The 14,756-nt window shown below is 37.6% G+C and overlaps 2 protein-coding genes across 5 annotated transcripts in view; both read right to left on the minus strand.

Annotated features, from left to right (window-relative positions):
• The window catches only part of HORMAD1 (HORMA domain containing 1), a 40,512-nt gene extending 28,314 nt beyond the window's left edge, over window positions 1-12,198 (minus strand). For both annotated transcript variants that reach the window (XM_064588490.1, XM_045896704.3), the window contains exon 1: window positions 12,098-12,198. The gene's annotated coding sequence lies outside the window, so the exon portion shown is untranslated. The remainder of the gene's footprint in view (window positions 1-12,097) is intronic.
• Window positions 1-14,756, minus strand: part of CTSS (cathepsin S) — a 21,785-nt gene continuing 7,029 nt past the window's right edge. For 2 of the 3 annotated variants that reach the window (XM_045896707.3, XM_045896706.3), the window contains 4 exons: window positions 14,465-14,692; window positions 13,296-13,461; window positions 12,098-12,200; window positions 1-461 (listed from right to left, as the gene is read on the minus strand). In XM_045896707.3, the coding sequence (XP_045752663.1) occupies window positions 362-461; window positions 12,098-12,200; window positions 13,296-13,461; window positions 14,465-14,692 (597 nt within the window). In that variant the 3' untranslated portion in view covers window positions 1-361. Of the gene's footprint in view, window positions 462-12,097; window positions 12,201-13,198; window positions 13,462-14,464; window positions 14,693-14,756 lie in introns of those variants that run through there. The other variant, XM_064588492.1, reaches the window with a different exon arrangement.

Genomic DNA, 14,756 nt, shown 5'->3' on the forward strand with positions numbered 1-14,756 from the left:
TAATGATACAAAGTTGAAAAGAGATATTTATTAAGCATTTATATGCCATCATATTACAAAAGGATATCAGGGAACTTAAAAAGACAAAGCATGTAAAATAAGAGTGACAAAACAAGCATGACAGATTTCTTCGGTTGACCAATTCTCATACAGGTATATCTATAGTGCGTTATTAATTTATGTAGCAAAATTTTTCCAATATCTGCAAAACTAAAAAAAATAGAAGAGTCAAACTATATTCTATTAGTACAGTAAATATACATTGGCCACAACATACTTATTTCTACAGGTTATAGCAGGTAAAATTAAGTTAAGAGAAAGTGTTTCATTTTTTTGGACTGTTATAAAATGAAGAGATCCTCTAGATTTCTGGGTAAGAGGGATAACTAGCAATCCCACAGTGATTTCCACTGTTTCTTGCCATCCGAATATATCCTTGGTCACCAAAGCTGAGGCCCCAGCTTTAGAAAAAGAAATAACACAAAATTACAAATGAATATAATCAAATCACATTATCAACTTTTTATCTCCTAGATTGTTTTTCTCCTAAAGTGATTATATATGAAAAGCTATAAAACAAAATTAGAACAAAATAATATAATAATTTCCCCAGGGCTTTTAGGCAATTTTCAAAGGATAGTCTGGAAGGCTTTAGTGCTATATTGATGAATAGACTTAATACCTAAGGAAAACAATATAAATTCCATCCCAAACCTTTAATCCTCCTACTTTGTAAATACGCCTCCTGCAGGGAAAGGGTGTTACTGTCCTTTCCAAGGCCCCATCGCTAAATGTTTTTGCATTACAGGATCATAGGTTATAATTTTTGTCAAACTTAGATGCCTTTAGAGAATGTCAATTAAGAAATATTTTTGAGTGACTACCATGGAAAAGGCATAAAGTAGGGAATTCGAAAGTAAGCAATAAAAAGTGCAGCTCTCAAACAGATTTTGACGTAGAAGTGGAGCTGAGGGTAAGACTTTCTCATAGGTAAAGCTGTGAAAAAATGAAATATGCTATCTTAGGAGGAGGTGGCTCCTAACACTTCCTTCCACTGGCTCTGGAAGTGTTCAATCAGAGGTTTGCATAACTTGTTAGAGATGTTGCAGAGGGAATTTGTGGGCCAGGTAAGGGTTAGAAGAGATTAATGGTTCTCTCGCTTTTTTATTTCATGATCTTTGAGAATTAAAAAAATTTTGCAAATTTACATAAAGTTACCAATATTTTATAGGTATTTTAAAGATTTTATAGATTGATTTTTAGAGAGAGAGAGAGCGAGTGAGCAGGGATAGGGGCGGGGGCGGAGGGAGAGGGAGAGAGAATCTCAAGCAGACTCGACACTGAGCACGGTGCCCAATGCGGGATTCGATCCCATGACCCTGAGATCATGACCGAAATCAAGTCGGATGCTTAACTGACTGAGCCACACAGGCACCCCAAAGTTACCAATTTTTAAATTAGCAAGTACGGACATTAAAAAAAAATACTCTTTATATCACCATCATATTGTAAAAGAAAGGATGTTTCAACACCAAAACAAAACTTAAGAGTCTCTAATAGTCTCTAATTAAAGGATAGTCCTTTGAACCAAATAAATTTATATATTTATGAAGGATACACCAAAATATTCTTTTTTTCTCATTTTGCCACAGACTAGTGAAAAAACTGACAAGATTTTTGTAAGAGAAATATTTTCTTAAGTTTTCTTACGATTCTGAGATTTTGTAATTGCAGGTATACAAATAATTATAATATGAAGCAAATTCATTAAGTGCTATAACTAGGATACAAATAAAAGCATGAATTTAAGAAAATGCCTACTGTGTTTGCATTTGGAGGACAGCAAGACATTTAGTTGAAAGGAAAATTGGGTGTCTTTAGGGTAGTAGGGGACAAAGAGGATAGAAAGTTGGTTTGGGGCTATGTTGTGAAGAGCTTAGAACAACCAGGCTAAGGAACCTGTAGTTTGAATTCCACAGGCAAAGGGAAGCTGTTGCAAATTTTTGCTCAGGACTCAAAGGAAAGGTTGGTTGTGTCTTTGCATGCAGTGGAGAAACTAAGAAATGTTGCTTTATTGCAAGCAGACAGATGGCATCATTTAAAATGGCTGTGCTCTAATGGGCCTTAGACCTTCTCTGTATCAGCCATTCAGTGGACACTTTGTAGGTCTTATTTTTCTCTTGTATCACTTAACAAGGTTGTCCCCACTTCTCTCCTGGCCTTAAGATAATACGTGTCCTGTTTTTTCCCTCTCTCTCTGCTCACTCCTCCTTAAACTCTTTCATGGGCTTCTTTACTGTTTCCTTTCATTTATTGCCACTTCACTGCCTAAAATCCTTTAATGCCTCCCCAGTATCTTTAGAATTAAATCCAAACTCCACTGTTACCTCTTATTGATGGATGCAGTATTCTTTTAGTATCCAAAAAAATAGTAATAAATTCTGGTGAAGCTATTATTAATATTAATAGCTATCATTTATTGAGCACTTAGCTCTGTGCTAAGCACCTTAACATATACTACCTCACTTAATTACCACCCTGTGAGGTGGGTAGTACCTTCTTTGTACTGAAGAGGAAAATGGTCAAAGTGGTAAAATGGCTTGCTCAGATGGTTAATTATGAAGCCAGGGCACAAATCTAGGATTGTTTTACTTCAAAGCCTACTCTAACATTTATACTATCCCTTAATCCTACATTATTCCTGTGAGTGAGGTAGCATGAGGGATGAAATTCAGACCAGAACATCCAGGACCTTATATAATCAATATCTTACTATATCTTGCTTTGTAATTATTTCACTGCCTTAAAAAAGTAGGTAAATCTCCCCCTCTTCATTTTTCCCTTCCTACTATCTTCTTTTTTTTTAACATATAATGTATTATTTGTTTCAGAGGAGACGAACCACGAGAGACTATGGACTCTGAGAAACAAACTGAGGCTTCCAGAGGGGTGGGGGGATGGGTTAGCCTGGTGATGGGTATTAAAGAGGGCACGTACTGAATGGAGCAGTGGGTGTTATACGCAAACAATGCATCATGGAACACTACATCAAAAACTAATGATGTAATGTATGGTAATTAACAAAATAAAATTTTTTAAAAAGTAGGTAAAAAATTTTAGACAAACTGAATTTGAACCTAAGTTCTGGTAACGAAAGTTGAACTGAGTTCTAATTACTAACAGTATGAACTCAGTCAGTGAGGTCCTATTCAGAATCTGGATAGCTTATTCTTCCCAGCTTCATAGACCAAGATCAACTGTCCCAAACTTTGTAGAAATCCCAGACCTCTTTTTGACTGAGTCCTGCTAACCTTCCCTTAAAGAATAAAACTGATCAAAAATCTCAAGCTAAATAAATATGAGGACAAATTCTTTCCTTCAGAACTATGCAACGTCTGCTCCAAATGTTCATTCCAGTCCTTACCAAGTTGTTTATTTTTACTGGCTCTATAGCCCTTTCATTCAAACTGTTTACCTGCAGGCAAGTTTCTTAACTCTGTCAGTATCAGGAGTTTCCTATTCTGTATTATGGAGATAAAATGCGTATCTCGTAGGTTACCTTAAAAATTAAGTGAGAAAATGTATTTAAAGTACTTGCACAGTGTCTGTATATGTAGTAAATACTCAGTAAGTAGAGGTGGCTATGTTTGTTATTATCCAAGTCTGAGTCCATTTGATTGGACTCAAGTAGAGTCCATCCCCTTTAAAAAAAATACAGCTTTTTTCTAGGGTAACCAACAGTCCAGTTTGCCAGGGACTATTCTGGTTTAAAAAAAAAAAAAAGTCCTGTGGCCTAGGAAACCCATTAGTATTTGACATGGTGAGATGGTTGGCCACCCTACCTTCTCCCTGCATATTGTAGACTACTAACTTGTTAGACATTCCTTCTAGAATGTATGCCAGTTTCTTTTGTAATAAACTGCAGTTCTGAGCTTCCTAGGCTGTGCCAGATACTATTCTAGGCATTAGGCTTATGGAGGCAAACAAGATAGAAAAAGTCTTTTCAAAGCCTACGTAGGAAACATACAATAAACAAATAAATAATATGATAAAATAGAAGTACTATAAAGAAAAATAAAGCAGAGTAAGGGGATATGGAATGTTGGGAATTGGGGCTACATTTTATTTATTTATTTTACTTATTTATTTTAAATATTTTACTTCTTTATTTGTCAGAGTGAGAGAGAGAGCACCCACAAGCAGGGGGAGCGGCAGGCAGAGGGAGAAGCAGGCTCCCTGCTGAGCAAGGAGCCCAATGCAGGACTCAATTCCAGGACCCTGGGATCATGACCTGGGCTGAAGGCAGATGCTTAATCAACTGAGCCACCCACGCATCCCTCAGGGCTACATTTTAGAAGGAGTAGTTAGGGAATGCTTCTCTGAGGAAATATTTGAGCAAAGACAGTAAGTTAAGGGGCAAATGAAAAAGAGCTGGAATAAACCTGATGTGTGAGAAATAGCAAGTGTACCTTGAGAAAAGTTACTGAAAAAAAGCTGGTGTTCTTGGAGCTGAGTGAGACAGGTGAATGTAGTGGGAAATGTCGTTGGAGAGACAGGCTGAGGCCAGAAATTGTCACGGCTTTATAGGTCATGGATTTTGTTCTGAGTGTAAAGGAAAGCCATTAGAGCATTTGGGGAGGGGTAACATCATCTGCTTTATGCTTCAGAAAGATCATACTGGCTACTGTATAGAGGATTGACTGCAAGCAAACAAGAGGGGAAGTGATTACCAGTCAGGAGACTATTGCAATAGACCAAGAGACGGATGGTGACTTGAACGAGAGCGGTAACAGTAGAGATACTGAGAAGTGGTAAGATTTGGGAAAATTTAATGATGATAGAAATGACAGAATATGCTGATGGTTTAGGTGTGAGGTATCAAACGAAGAAAGAAAGGATGGTTCCAATAACTTGACCTGGGGTAAATGCTGTTGGCATACACTGAGATGGGAAAAATTGGAGCAGTGGGCAGGGTGTCAAGAGTCTGTTTTGGATGTGCTAAGTTAAAGGGGCCTATAGATACTCAGGTGGAGAGGTCAAATAGTAGGCTTTTGGATATGGAGTCTGGAGTTCGGAAAAGAGATAGGGCTGAAGGTATAAAGTTGAGAGTCATCATCTGCTTGTTGTTTAAAACCATGACACTAAGTGAGATCATCAAAAGAGTATAAAGAGAGAGAGAAATTGAGGCCTGGGGCATTATATTTAAAAGTGAGGAAGAATAAGAGGAACTATAGAACTCAGGAGACTGAGAGGTAAAGTAGGAAGAAAACCAGGGGGGTATGGTGTCCTGAAAGTCAAATAAAGTGTTTCGGAAAGTAGAGAGTAACCATACATCAAACGTTAAGAGTGCAGGAAGATGAGACCTGACAACTACTTAATGAGGCAAGATGGAGGTGATTGTTGATTTTGACAAGAGTGATTTCAGTGGAGTAGTGGGAATAAATATCCTATTTGAGTTATAAACCAATATGCATATTCCTAATCTCTTTGTAGAGAAATCTCTAAGAAAAATTATTAGGTTATAACTTTTTCCTTTTTAAACTCTTTTCCAGCCTCTGATTCCATGGAGGAGGTAATACATATGAGTTTAATGTAGAACATTAACTCTAAGAGTCAGGATCTCTTGAAAGATAAGACAGTAGCTTTCAGTGAGGGAAAATGGAATATGTTCTTTTTTCCAACTTGTATTTTATTAATTTAATCCATTTATGGATGAAAAGGAGGCATTTCAGTCTCCCATCCATCAGCTCCATTGACTTACCTCATTATCTAGAGACCCATCAATTTTGCAACTGTTTATCTTAGAGAGTTCATCAGATATTGCTTAAAGGTGTTCTGGGTGCTTTCTTAGTTTTCGGGGAGTGTGTGTGTGTGTGTGTGTGTGTGTATTTAAGGTTCTCATTAGCTTATGGTTAATGCTTTTAATTTTTTTCCCCAGGCTAAAATTATTCTATGCCCAATAACTTTGGGCCTCCATTACTCATTGATCTGTAGCTTAAATTAAACTCCTCCCTTTTTAAAAAAAAAAAGCATAATTGACATACAATATCCTATTAGTTTCAAGTGTGATTTCACAGTGATTTGATATTTTTATACATTACAAATGATCCTCATGCTAAGTCTAGTTACCACCTGTCACTATACAAAGTTATTACAATATTATTGACAATATTCTCTATATGTACATTATATCCCCATGACCTATTTATTTTATAACTGGAAGTTTGTATCTCTTAATCCCCTTTACCTATTTTTCCCATCCACCCAAATCCTTCCCCTTCTGGTAACCAATAGTTTGCTTCTTGTATCTAGGAGTCTGTTTCTGTTTTGTTTTATTTTTTAGATTCTACATATAAGTGAAATCATATGGTATTTGTTTATCTAACTTATTTCACTTAGCATTATGCTAGGTTCATACATGTTGTCATGAATGGCAAGATTTCATTCTTTCTCTATGGCTGAGTAATATTCTATTGTGTGTATATGTATATATATATTTACCCCATCTCCTTATCCATTTATCTATTGATGAACATTTAAAGATTTTATTTATTTATTTATTTGAGAGAGAGAGAGTGAGTGAGAGAGTGCATGCATGCAGGTGGGAGGGGCAGATGGGAAGGGAGAGGGAGAAGGAAAGAATCTCAAGCAGACTCCCCACTGAGCGAGGAGCCTGATGTGGAGCTCAAATGCATGACCCTGAGATCATGACCTGAGCCGAAACCAAGAGTCAGAAGCTTAGCCCACTGTGCCACGCAGGTGCCCCAAGGGAACTAGTATTCTAACCAAGATCTGCCTGGCTTCAAAGTTACTGCTTTTACTCACTGTGCTATAGTGTATTATATAAAAAGTTAAACACCTATGTCCAGAAAGGGGAGAAAAATTCAGGGACATGGATCAATGTTAAACATCTGCCAGAAAGATTAAGTATAAACAAAAGGAAGATGTAAAAGAAGCCAAATAGAAGAAGACTCACATTCTTTTACTTGAGGTTAACTTGGTAGCATTGGAGATGACCTATAATGTAACATTTTAAGAGATCAATAAGAGAGATCTGATGATCTAAGAGGATTGTGTTTGAGTCAACCTCTTGTAGAGTCTGGAATTCATGTCCATGTCCAGTCTCTCCTTGTTAGTACTCAGTGCCAGCGATCATTGTGGTCTCTTATAATTTGGTCCCTTTCGATCTCACTTCTCTAACAGTCACTCTATACTACAACCTTTATAAAAGAACATGCAGTTCCCTTAACTCATTTATTTTTCTCACCCTGGGCTTTTGCACATTTAGCTTCCTCTGCTCTGATTGTTCTTTTTCACATGGCAAATTCCTTCTTGTCTTTTAAGACTCAGTCAAATAACCTAGCTAAAAGGCCTTCCCTGACTTCCAGGCTAGGCCAAGTACTCTGTGCTTTTACCCTTTATCTTAGTGTTTATCACATTCTATTGCAATGGTCAGTACATACGCCTACCCATTTTCCTGATATTAGACTATGAATAACGTGAAGAATGATAGAAAGTCTGTATTTTTCATTGCCAAATCTGCTTTGCACTCTGCCATTTGATTGGTACTCAGTATATGTTTGTTGAATCAAGGTATGAATGAAGATGCAAAAATGAATAAGGGACTATTCTACCTTTAAGAAGTTTATATTCTAGTGATGGAGCATGCTTTACAGAAATAGCTAGAATTTATAAAGCATTTCTAAAGCTTAGAAGTTAGAGAAACCATTCTGAGTAAATTAATGGGGTATGGAGGAGAAGGCATGTGAGGTAGGTTTTGAAGAATGAATAGGATTTTTAGTGAGGTTTTTTTTTGTTTTATTTTTTCATTTTAAAAGTAATAAGGTACTTGTTAAAGACTTTTGAAAATACATAAAGGTAGACAAAGATAACCATTATTAACATTTGGTATAATTCCTTCTGGTCCTTTAGTATAACATAAATCATAGAAATTGGGCATGCTATTTTAAACTTAATATTTATATTGTATATAAATTTTATGTTTATAGGCATTCTCCATTTTTTTTTTTAAGATTTTATTTATTTATTTGACAGAGACACGGTGAGAGAGGGAACACAAGCAGTGGGAGTGGGAGAGGGAGAAGCAGGCCTCCCGCCAAGCAGGGAGCCCAATGTGGGGCTCGATCCCAGGACCCTGGGATCATGACCTAAGCCGAAGGCAAATGCTTAACGACTGAGCCACCCATGTGCCCCAGTATTCTCCATTTAAACATCTATTACAAGTATTTTATCAGGTTACTAATAATAGTCTGAGTAAATATAATTTCTAATACATGGGCTTGAATGTGTAATAGTTTAATATTGTCCCTATTAGGCATTTTTGGTTGTTTACTCGTTTTCACTATTAAAGAAGAAGAATGAATGCTACAATTTACATAAATTGGGTATGAAGCTTTCCCCATATTTAGGATTATTTTCTTCATAAAGTTTCAAAGAAATGAGAAAAAATTGGACAAAGAATGTGAACATTTAAAAAGGTTTTGATTCATATTATCGAATTGCTTTCAAGAAGGATTGTTAACAATTTATTCTTCCACTGGAATGTATGCAAGTGCCCATTTCACCATAGACAGGTGGGATTTCTGTAGGCAGCAATGGGCTTTAAGGGCATTTCAGAAAGATAAAATAGCACAAGTAAAGAAACAGAAATAGCTAAGTGTCTATAAACTTAGGAAATGATGAGTAAGTAGTTCACTGTGGCCAGAGTGTAAATATGGGTGCATGAGAACATAGGGGGAGAAAAGTCTAGAAAGCTATGTTGAAAACTAGATAATGGAGAATCTTGAACACGTGGTTAGGAATTTAGACTTCATTATGATGACAATGGTAAACTATTCAGAACTTTTGACCATGGGTTTACATGATCTATATTTTAAGGACATGCTTCCGTAGCTGGGTGAGAATGGAATCTGAAATAGAGCAGGAATAGAAAGAAATATAAAATATGATTCAAAGGCTGAATGGACAGGGCTATACGGATTGAAGGAGAGAAAGGAGAGTCCAAGATGATACCAAGGCTTTGATAACCTGAAGATGGTGATGCATTACTCAAAATAGGGAATTATTTTCCCTTGGGCTTATTCTAAAATACTTTTCAGGGGTGGAGGGTGGAAGGGAAGTTTAGATGGAAGGAGAGAGGGAATTTGAATTTAGACTTGTTGAGAGAGAGAGTGTGTGTGTTGTGAGTAGCAGTAGGGTAGGCAGGTGGGAAATTTGCATTTTTTTTTTAAGATTTTATTTATTTAAGAGAGAGAGGGAGCGAGAGAGAGAGAGAGAACACAAGCAGGGAGGGGCAGAGGGAGACGCAAACTCCCAACTTAGCAGGGAGCCTGACATGGGACTCCCATGGACCCTGGGATCATGACCCGAGCTGAAGGCAGATGCTTAACCTACTGAGCCACCCAGGCACCTGGAAATTTGGATTTTTTTTTTTTTTAAGATTTTATTTATTTATTTGACAGAGAGAGACACAGCAAGAGAGGGAACACAAGCAGGGGGAGCGGGAGAGGGAGAAGCAGGCTTCCCGCTGAGCAGGGAGCCCGATGCGGGGCTCCATCCCAGGACCCTGGGATCATGACCTGAGCCGAAGGCAGACGCCTAATGACTGAGCCACCCAGGCGCCCCTGGAAATTTGGATTTTTTAAAAAAGATTTATTTATTTATTAGAGAGAGAGCACGTGAGTGGCGGGAGGGGCAGAGGGAGAAACTCTTCAAGCAGACTCCCTGCTGAGTGTGGAGGGCAGGCAGCTGCGGGCCTGAGGCTCGATCTTATAACCCATGAGACCACAACCTGAGCTGAAACCAAGAGTCAGTTGCTTAACTGACTGAGCCACCCAGGCGCCCTGGAAATTTGGATTTTTTAGCAAAGCTGTCAAGGTGGAAGTTGGACATGGAAGTCCGTTGCTTAGTAGAGAGATTGTTTTTAGAGTTTGTGAATTGGCTTTCATCCACATAATGGCAATAGTTGAAACTAAAGTTGCAGATGAGTATGCGTTAGTACAGCAGCTAGAGCGAGAGCATAAGGGACAGGTGGAAGAAAGTAAGAAATGAGGCTAAAGCTGATACAGCAAAATGAGTCAGGATAGTGTTATGTCTTATGTCGTTGATGCCAAAGAAATAAATGCAGTAGAGAGTTTATAAAGCAGAGGAATTTTTCACTTTTCTGTGCTATTGTATATCCTTTTTAGGTGATTGGACCATTTATTTTCCTCCTCTAACACATGAGCAATTCCACTCATCTGAAAACTTAATGCAAATAAGTAGCGCCTTCTCTGTGAAACTTTTAGGCATTTAGGCATCTCCTCATCTATGGCTCCATAGCCATTGAGACATATATCATTATACCGTGATGTGTTGTATTTTATTGTTTTAAAAATATATCTAATTCCCCACTGGACTGTTATGTGAACTTTTTTGGGACAGGATGATTTCTCATTAATTTGTATTTCTAGGGCCTAGATAATGCCCATCACATTGTAGATGCCTAGTAAATGTTCATTGAATGAGTAAGTGCTGAGAAGGGGTTTTGAATTTAAACACTAAAAGATATAAATGGTCTTCCAGAAGAGCAGTTTCAATAGGGAAGGGAAGTTAGAATACATACTGTAGGAAGTCAACAAGAAAAAAGATGTAAGTGAAAATATTGCTTCATATAAAAACATTATCACTGGTCCAGGCCCAAGCTGATCAGTGCTGTGAATAGGTTACAAGTGAACCAAGATGTTGTTTCCTCAACTACTTTCCCAATAGGACATACAAATACTACCACCTTCTATGTGTGCCATGTATTGTGCTAAGGACACAAGGACAATACAGATCTTTACCCCAAAGGTGCATACCGAATACTAGTCATAGATAGGTAAACATACAATTTAAATATAATGTATAAAATACTCCAGTATGCATAAGACATTTTGGGAACATAGAAAAAACACATTTTACTCAGCCCAAGGATTTAGAAGGAAATTTCTGGTACAGAGAACACCTTAGCTGGTTTTGAAGGAAAAGGAGAAATAAACCAAGTGAGGAGAAAGAATGTTCCCGGCAGAGGGAACAGCATAACCAAGCTGTGAAGATATTAAAGATAAAATGGTATGTATGGGAACTCTGTGTATAGTTCAATGTAACTGGAATGAAAAGTGTGAGACAAGTGCCAGCAATTGAGCCTGGCAAGCCAGGCAGGGACCACAACATAGATGACTTGTCTTCTCCACTAGGGAACATTAATTTTATACCAAATGGTACTCTGTAGAACAATTATAAGCCCAGTTTGTCATATATGAGACATACCAGTTTGGAAGCAGTTTACAAAAGATGGATTTGAGAGTAAAGGAGACCAGCTTGAAGGCTACAGGAATAGTCCAGGCAAGAGATGTCTGAACCAAAGCAATAATGGAAGAAATGGAGAGGCGACAGAAGCGAGAACAGATATGTGGAAAATTAGTTTGACTTGTTGCTTGATTAGATCTGGCCTACAACAAATCTATAGTGTCTAATTGGGTGACTGTGTTGTGTGTTATTGCCATTTGGTGAGACAGGAAGTTCTGGGGAAGGACACAATATGGTAGAGAGGGTACTGAATTCCTTGGACATACTGAGTTTGGAGAAACTAAGATACATGGAAGTGGATATGTCCAGATAAATAAGTCCGAATTTCAGGGCAGAGGATAGAGCTAGAGCTTGAGCTTTGAAAGCTATCAGCATATAGGCTATGGCTAAAATCACAAGAAAAATGTAGGCTAAGAAGAGTAATGGGCAAAGGATGGAGCCCCAGAGGAAAGACCAACATTTGGGGGCTAAGCAGAGGAATAGATATTTATAAAGGAGACTGAGAAGGAACGGTCAGAGAAGTATTCCAGAAGAAAAATCATGAAAACAAACTGCGGAAGCCAGAATAGGAAGTGAGGAAATGGGGGCACTGAGTAATTAATTTAGAATGTCACTTTATAAGAAGCTGTAAATGTTTATCATTGTCATTATCATAATCATCATCATCATAATCACAGCAAAGCATTTGTTGAAGCACCACCGAATTCCTTATTTTAATTAAATATGCACTAAAGTGCAAATATATTACCTGTTTTTCACAAGCCAGTAATCTTTCCCATTAAGGTTACCATAGCCAACCACTAATACACCATGATTCACATTCTGAGTACAGGATGGGTCATAGTAGACACCTGAGAATAAAATATAGGTGGAGAAAAAGAGTGAACGGTATGTGACAATAAGGACATTTGAAAATGCTATTGCTTTTAGTAGACTGTTTTATATACATGACCAGCAAGTTGAATTATGATTTTAGGAACATACACTCTCATTAAACTATGTGGAGTTCATAATTCTTTGCCATCAATTCTGTATTTATTGGTTTTCTTGCCAAGTTTGGCATTGATCCAGTCACAGTTCCCTCAGAAATCTTTGATAAACAGCTACCTTTTTCTAATTATTTTTTAAAGATTTTATTTATTTATTTATTTGAGAGAGAGAGACCGCGAGTGAGCACGAGCGGGAGGAGGGGCGGGGGGGGAGAGAGAGAATCCCAAGCAGACTCTGTGCTGAGTGTGGAGCCTGACACGGGGCTCGATCTCACCACCCTGAGATCATGACATGGCTGAAATCAAGAGTTGGATGCTTAACTGACTGAGCCACCCAGGCGCCCCCTTTTTCTAACCATTTTTAATTTATATAGAGTCAGTTACGTCAGTTGCTGTATTTCTTTGTATATATTCCTAAATTGTTTATTCTGTATATTTTTATTCTTCACTAGATGAAGTGATCTTTGGGTGAGGCTTTTTTTTTTTTTTTAAATAAAACAGTATAGCCATTTACTTGGTTTAACACAATGCTCTAACACTGGCAGGTGCCCTCCTTGTATCCCGTAGCGCTGCACCTACGGTGCACAGTGGCTCCAGGGATTAGGAGCCCAGGCTCTGGAGTCAACGTTGCATGGTTTCTAAGCCTAGCTGACCACTTCCAGACTGTATGACTTTTGGCAAGTTAACCGTCTAAGACTTGTTCATCTGTAAAATAGGGTTATTGTGAGGATTAAATAAGATACTGCATGGAAAGAATTTATCATAGTACTTGGCATATAGTACTAGGAAATTTTGTACTAATTAGTACTAATTAGAACTGGATATAAAATACATATATGAAATGAAGGATTCTGTTTAACCTGAACATTCAGAGGTGGGGTGATGAGGAAGGATAATATTCTTTCTTATGGTGCAGGGGCAGCATATAATAAGAAGATAGCACATCTGAGTTTTTACCACTTCTGTACAGGAAGAAAGAAGACTGTTTTGCATCAATAGCAACAGACACAGGTCCTTTATTGGCCACAGCTTCCTTCAAGGCATCTTCGCTGCCAAAGGGAAGTTCAATATAATTTGAACATGTGGCAGCTCGATTTCTTGAGTCATACCTGCACTTTCCATCCTGCAAAAAAAGGTATAAATCAGATAAAGAAGTATACTTCAACTTCCTTTATATCACCAACATCCTAAGTCTGGATTTCAAATATGCTTTCTTTCCTCATTTAGCCTTTCAGATGTCTAAGGTTCCTTCTTCCTTTTAAAGGAAGAAAAATCAAATCTTCCAAAACCCTAAGAGTTCCATGTTTCACCAGTAACAGAGGAAATACATAACGATTATATTGTTTTAAGTTGTGAACATCTTCATGCATGCAAAAGTTGCTGGATAATGTCCCTCTCAGGTGGATTGTAGGGGTATACTATGTAAAGATCATAAACTCTATACTAGAACTTCTTTAAAGTCTTTTTGATGATATAATGTGTGCAAGATGATCTGCAGTTTAAATTATGGTTTATAAAGACCATATAATCTGAAAAACACTTAGAGTGCATATTTTAGTAGGAAAAGAGAGGTTATAAATTCACTTTTGTTGTGCATATATGTATGGTTTTTTAAATGCTTAATAGGACAAAAAACTTGAAAGAAATAAACCAAAATAATGGTGATTAAGGTAGGAGGTTTTGGAGTGGTATTTTTATATTTTCTAAATTTTCAGTAATATGGATATATTAATTCATTTAACAAAATATGTCATGAACTTGTGAGGAGAAAGAAGAGAGCATTATTTAGCTTTTTAGTAGGTAGGAGAATGATGTGGTTGATGATCTGAGAATAAGGTTGAGCATGGGAGGCCATAGGAAAAACAAGTTGAAATACCAAGCAGATGAACAGAAAGAATTCTTAGGTTTACTGAAAATCCATTTTTCATGAATTCTACTTGCTTAAAACCATTGTGCCACTGATGAATTAAGAAGACTACTGAATAAGGAAGCGAACTCTTGAAAATTTAAGAATTCCTGATCAGGATTTTCATACACTGCTTCTCAAGCGATTGGCTTGGTTGTGAGTTTAATTCAGTTAATCAAGGGATAACATGAAGACCCAAAAAAGTTTGTTTGTGACACACCATAGCTTTGTAGGGATAGGAAGCTTCTGAATCGATGCCCTTGTTATCAATAATATACTGGAAAGCCTCTGTCATGAAGCCACCATTGCAGCCTTTATTCCTGTATTTTTCAGTTGAGCAATCTACCAGGTTCTGTGCACTCAGGGACAGCAGCTTTCCTGTTTTCAGCTTCAGCTGTGCTTCCAGGGCCCCCACAGCACTGAAAGCCCAACAAGCACCACAAGCACCCTAAAACAGAGACAAGGTCACAAAGGTAATCAGAGAGAGTAGGGAAGGAGGACTTCCATAACAC

This window comes from Mirounga angustirostris, unplaced genomic scaffold (genome assembly GCF_029215605.1).
Source record: "Mirounga angustirostris isolate CCGP_5_RB_7025 unplaced genomic scaffold, mMirAng1.0.hap1 SCAF_4, whole genome shotgun sequence".
In the NCBI taxonomy this organism is placed as follows: Eukaryota; Metazoa; Chordata; class Mammalia; order Carnivora; family Phocidae; genus Mirounga; species Mirounga angustirostris.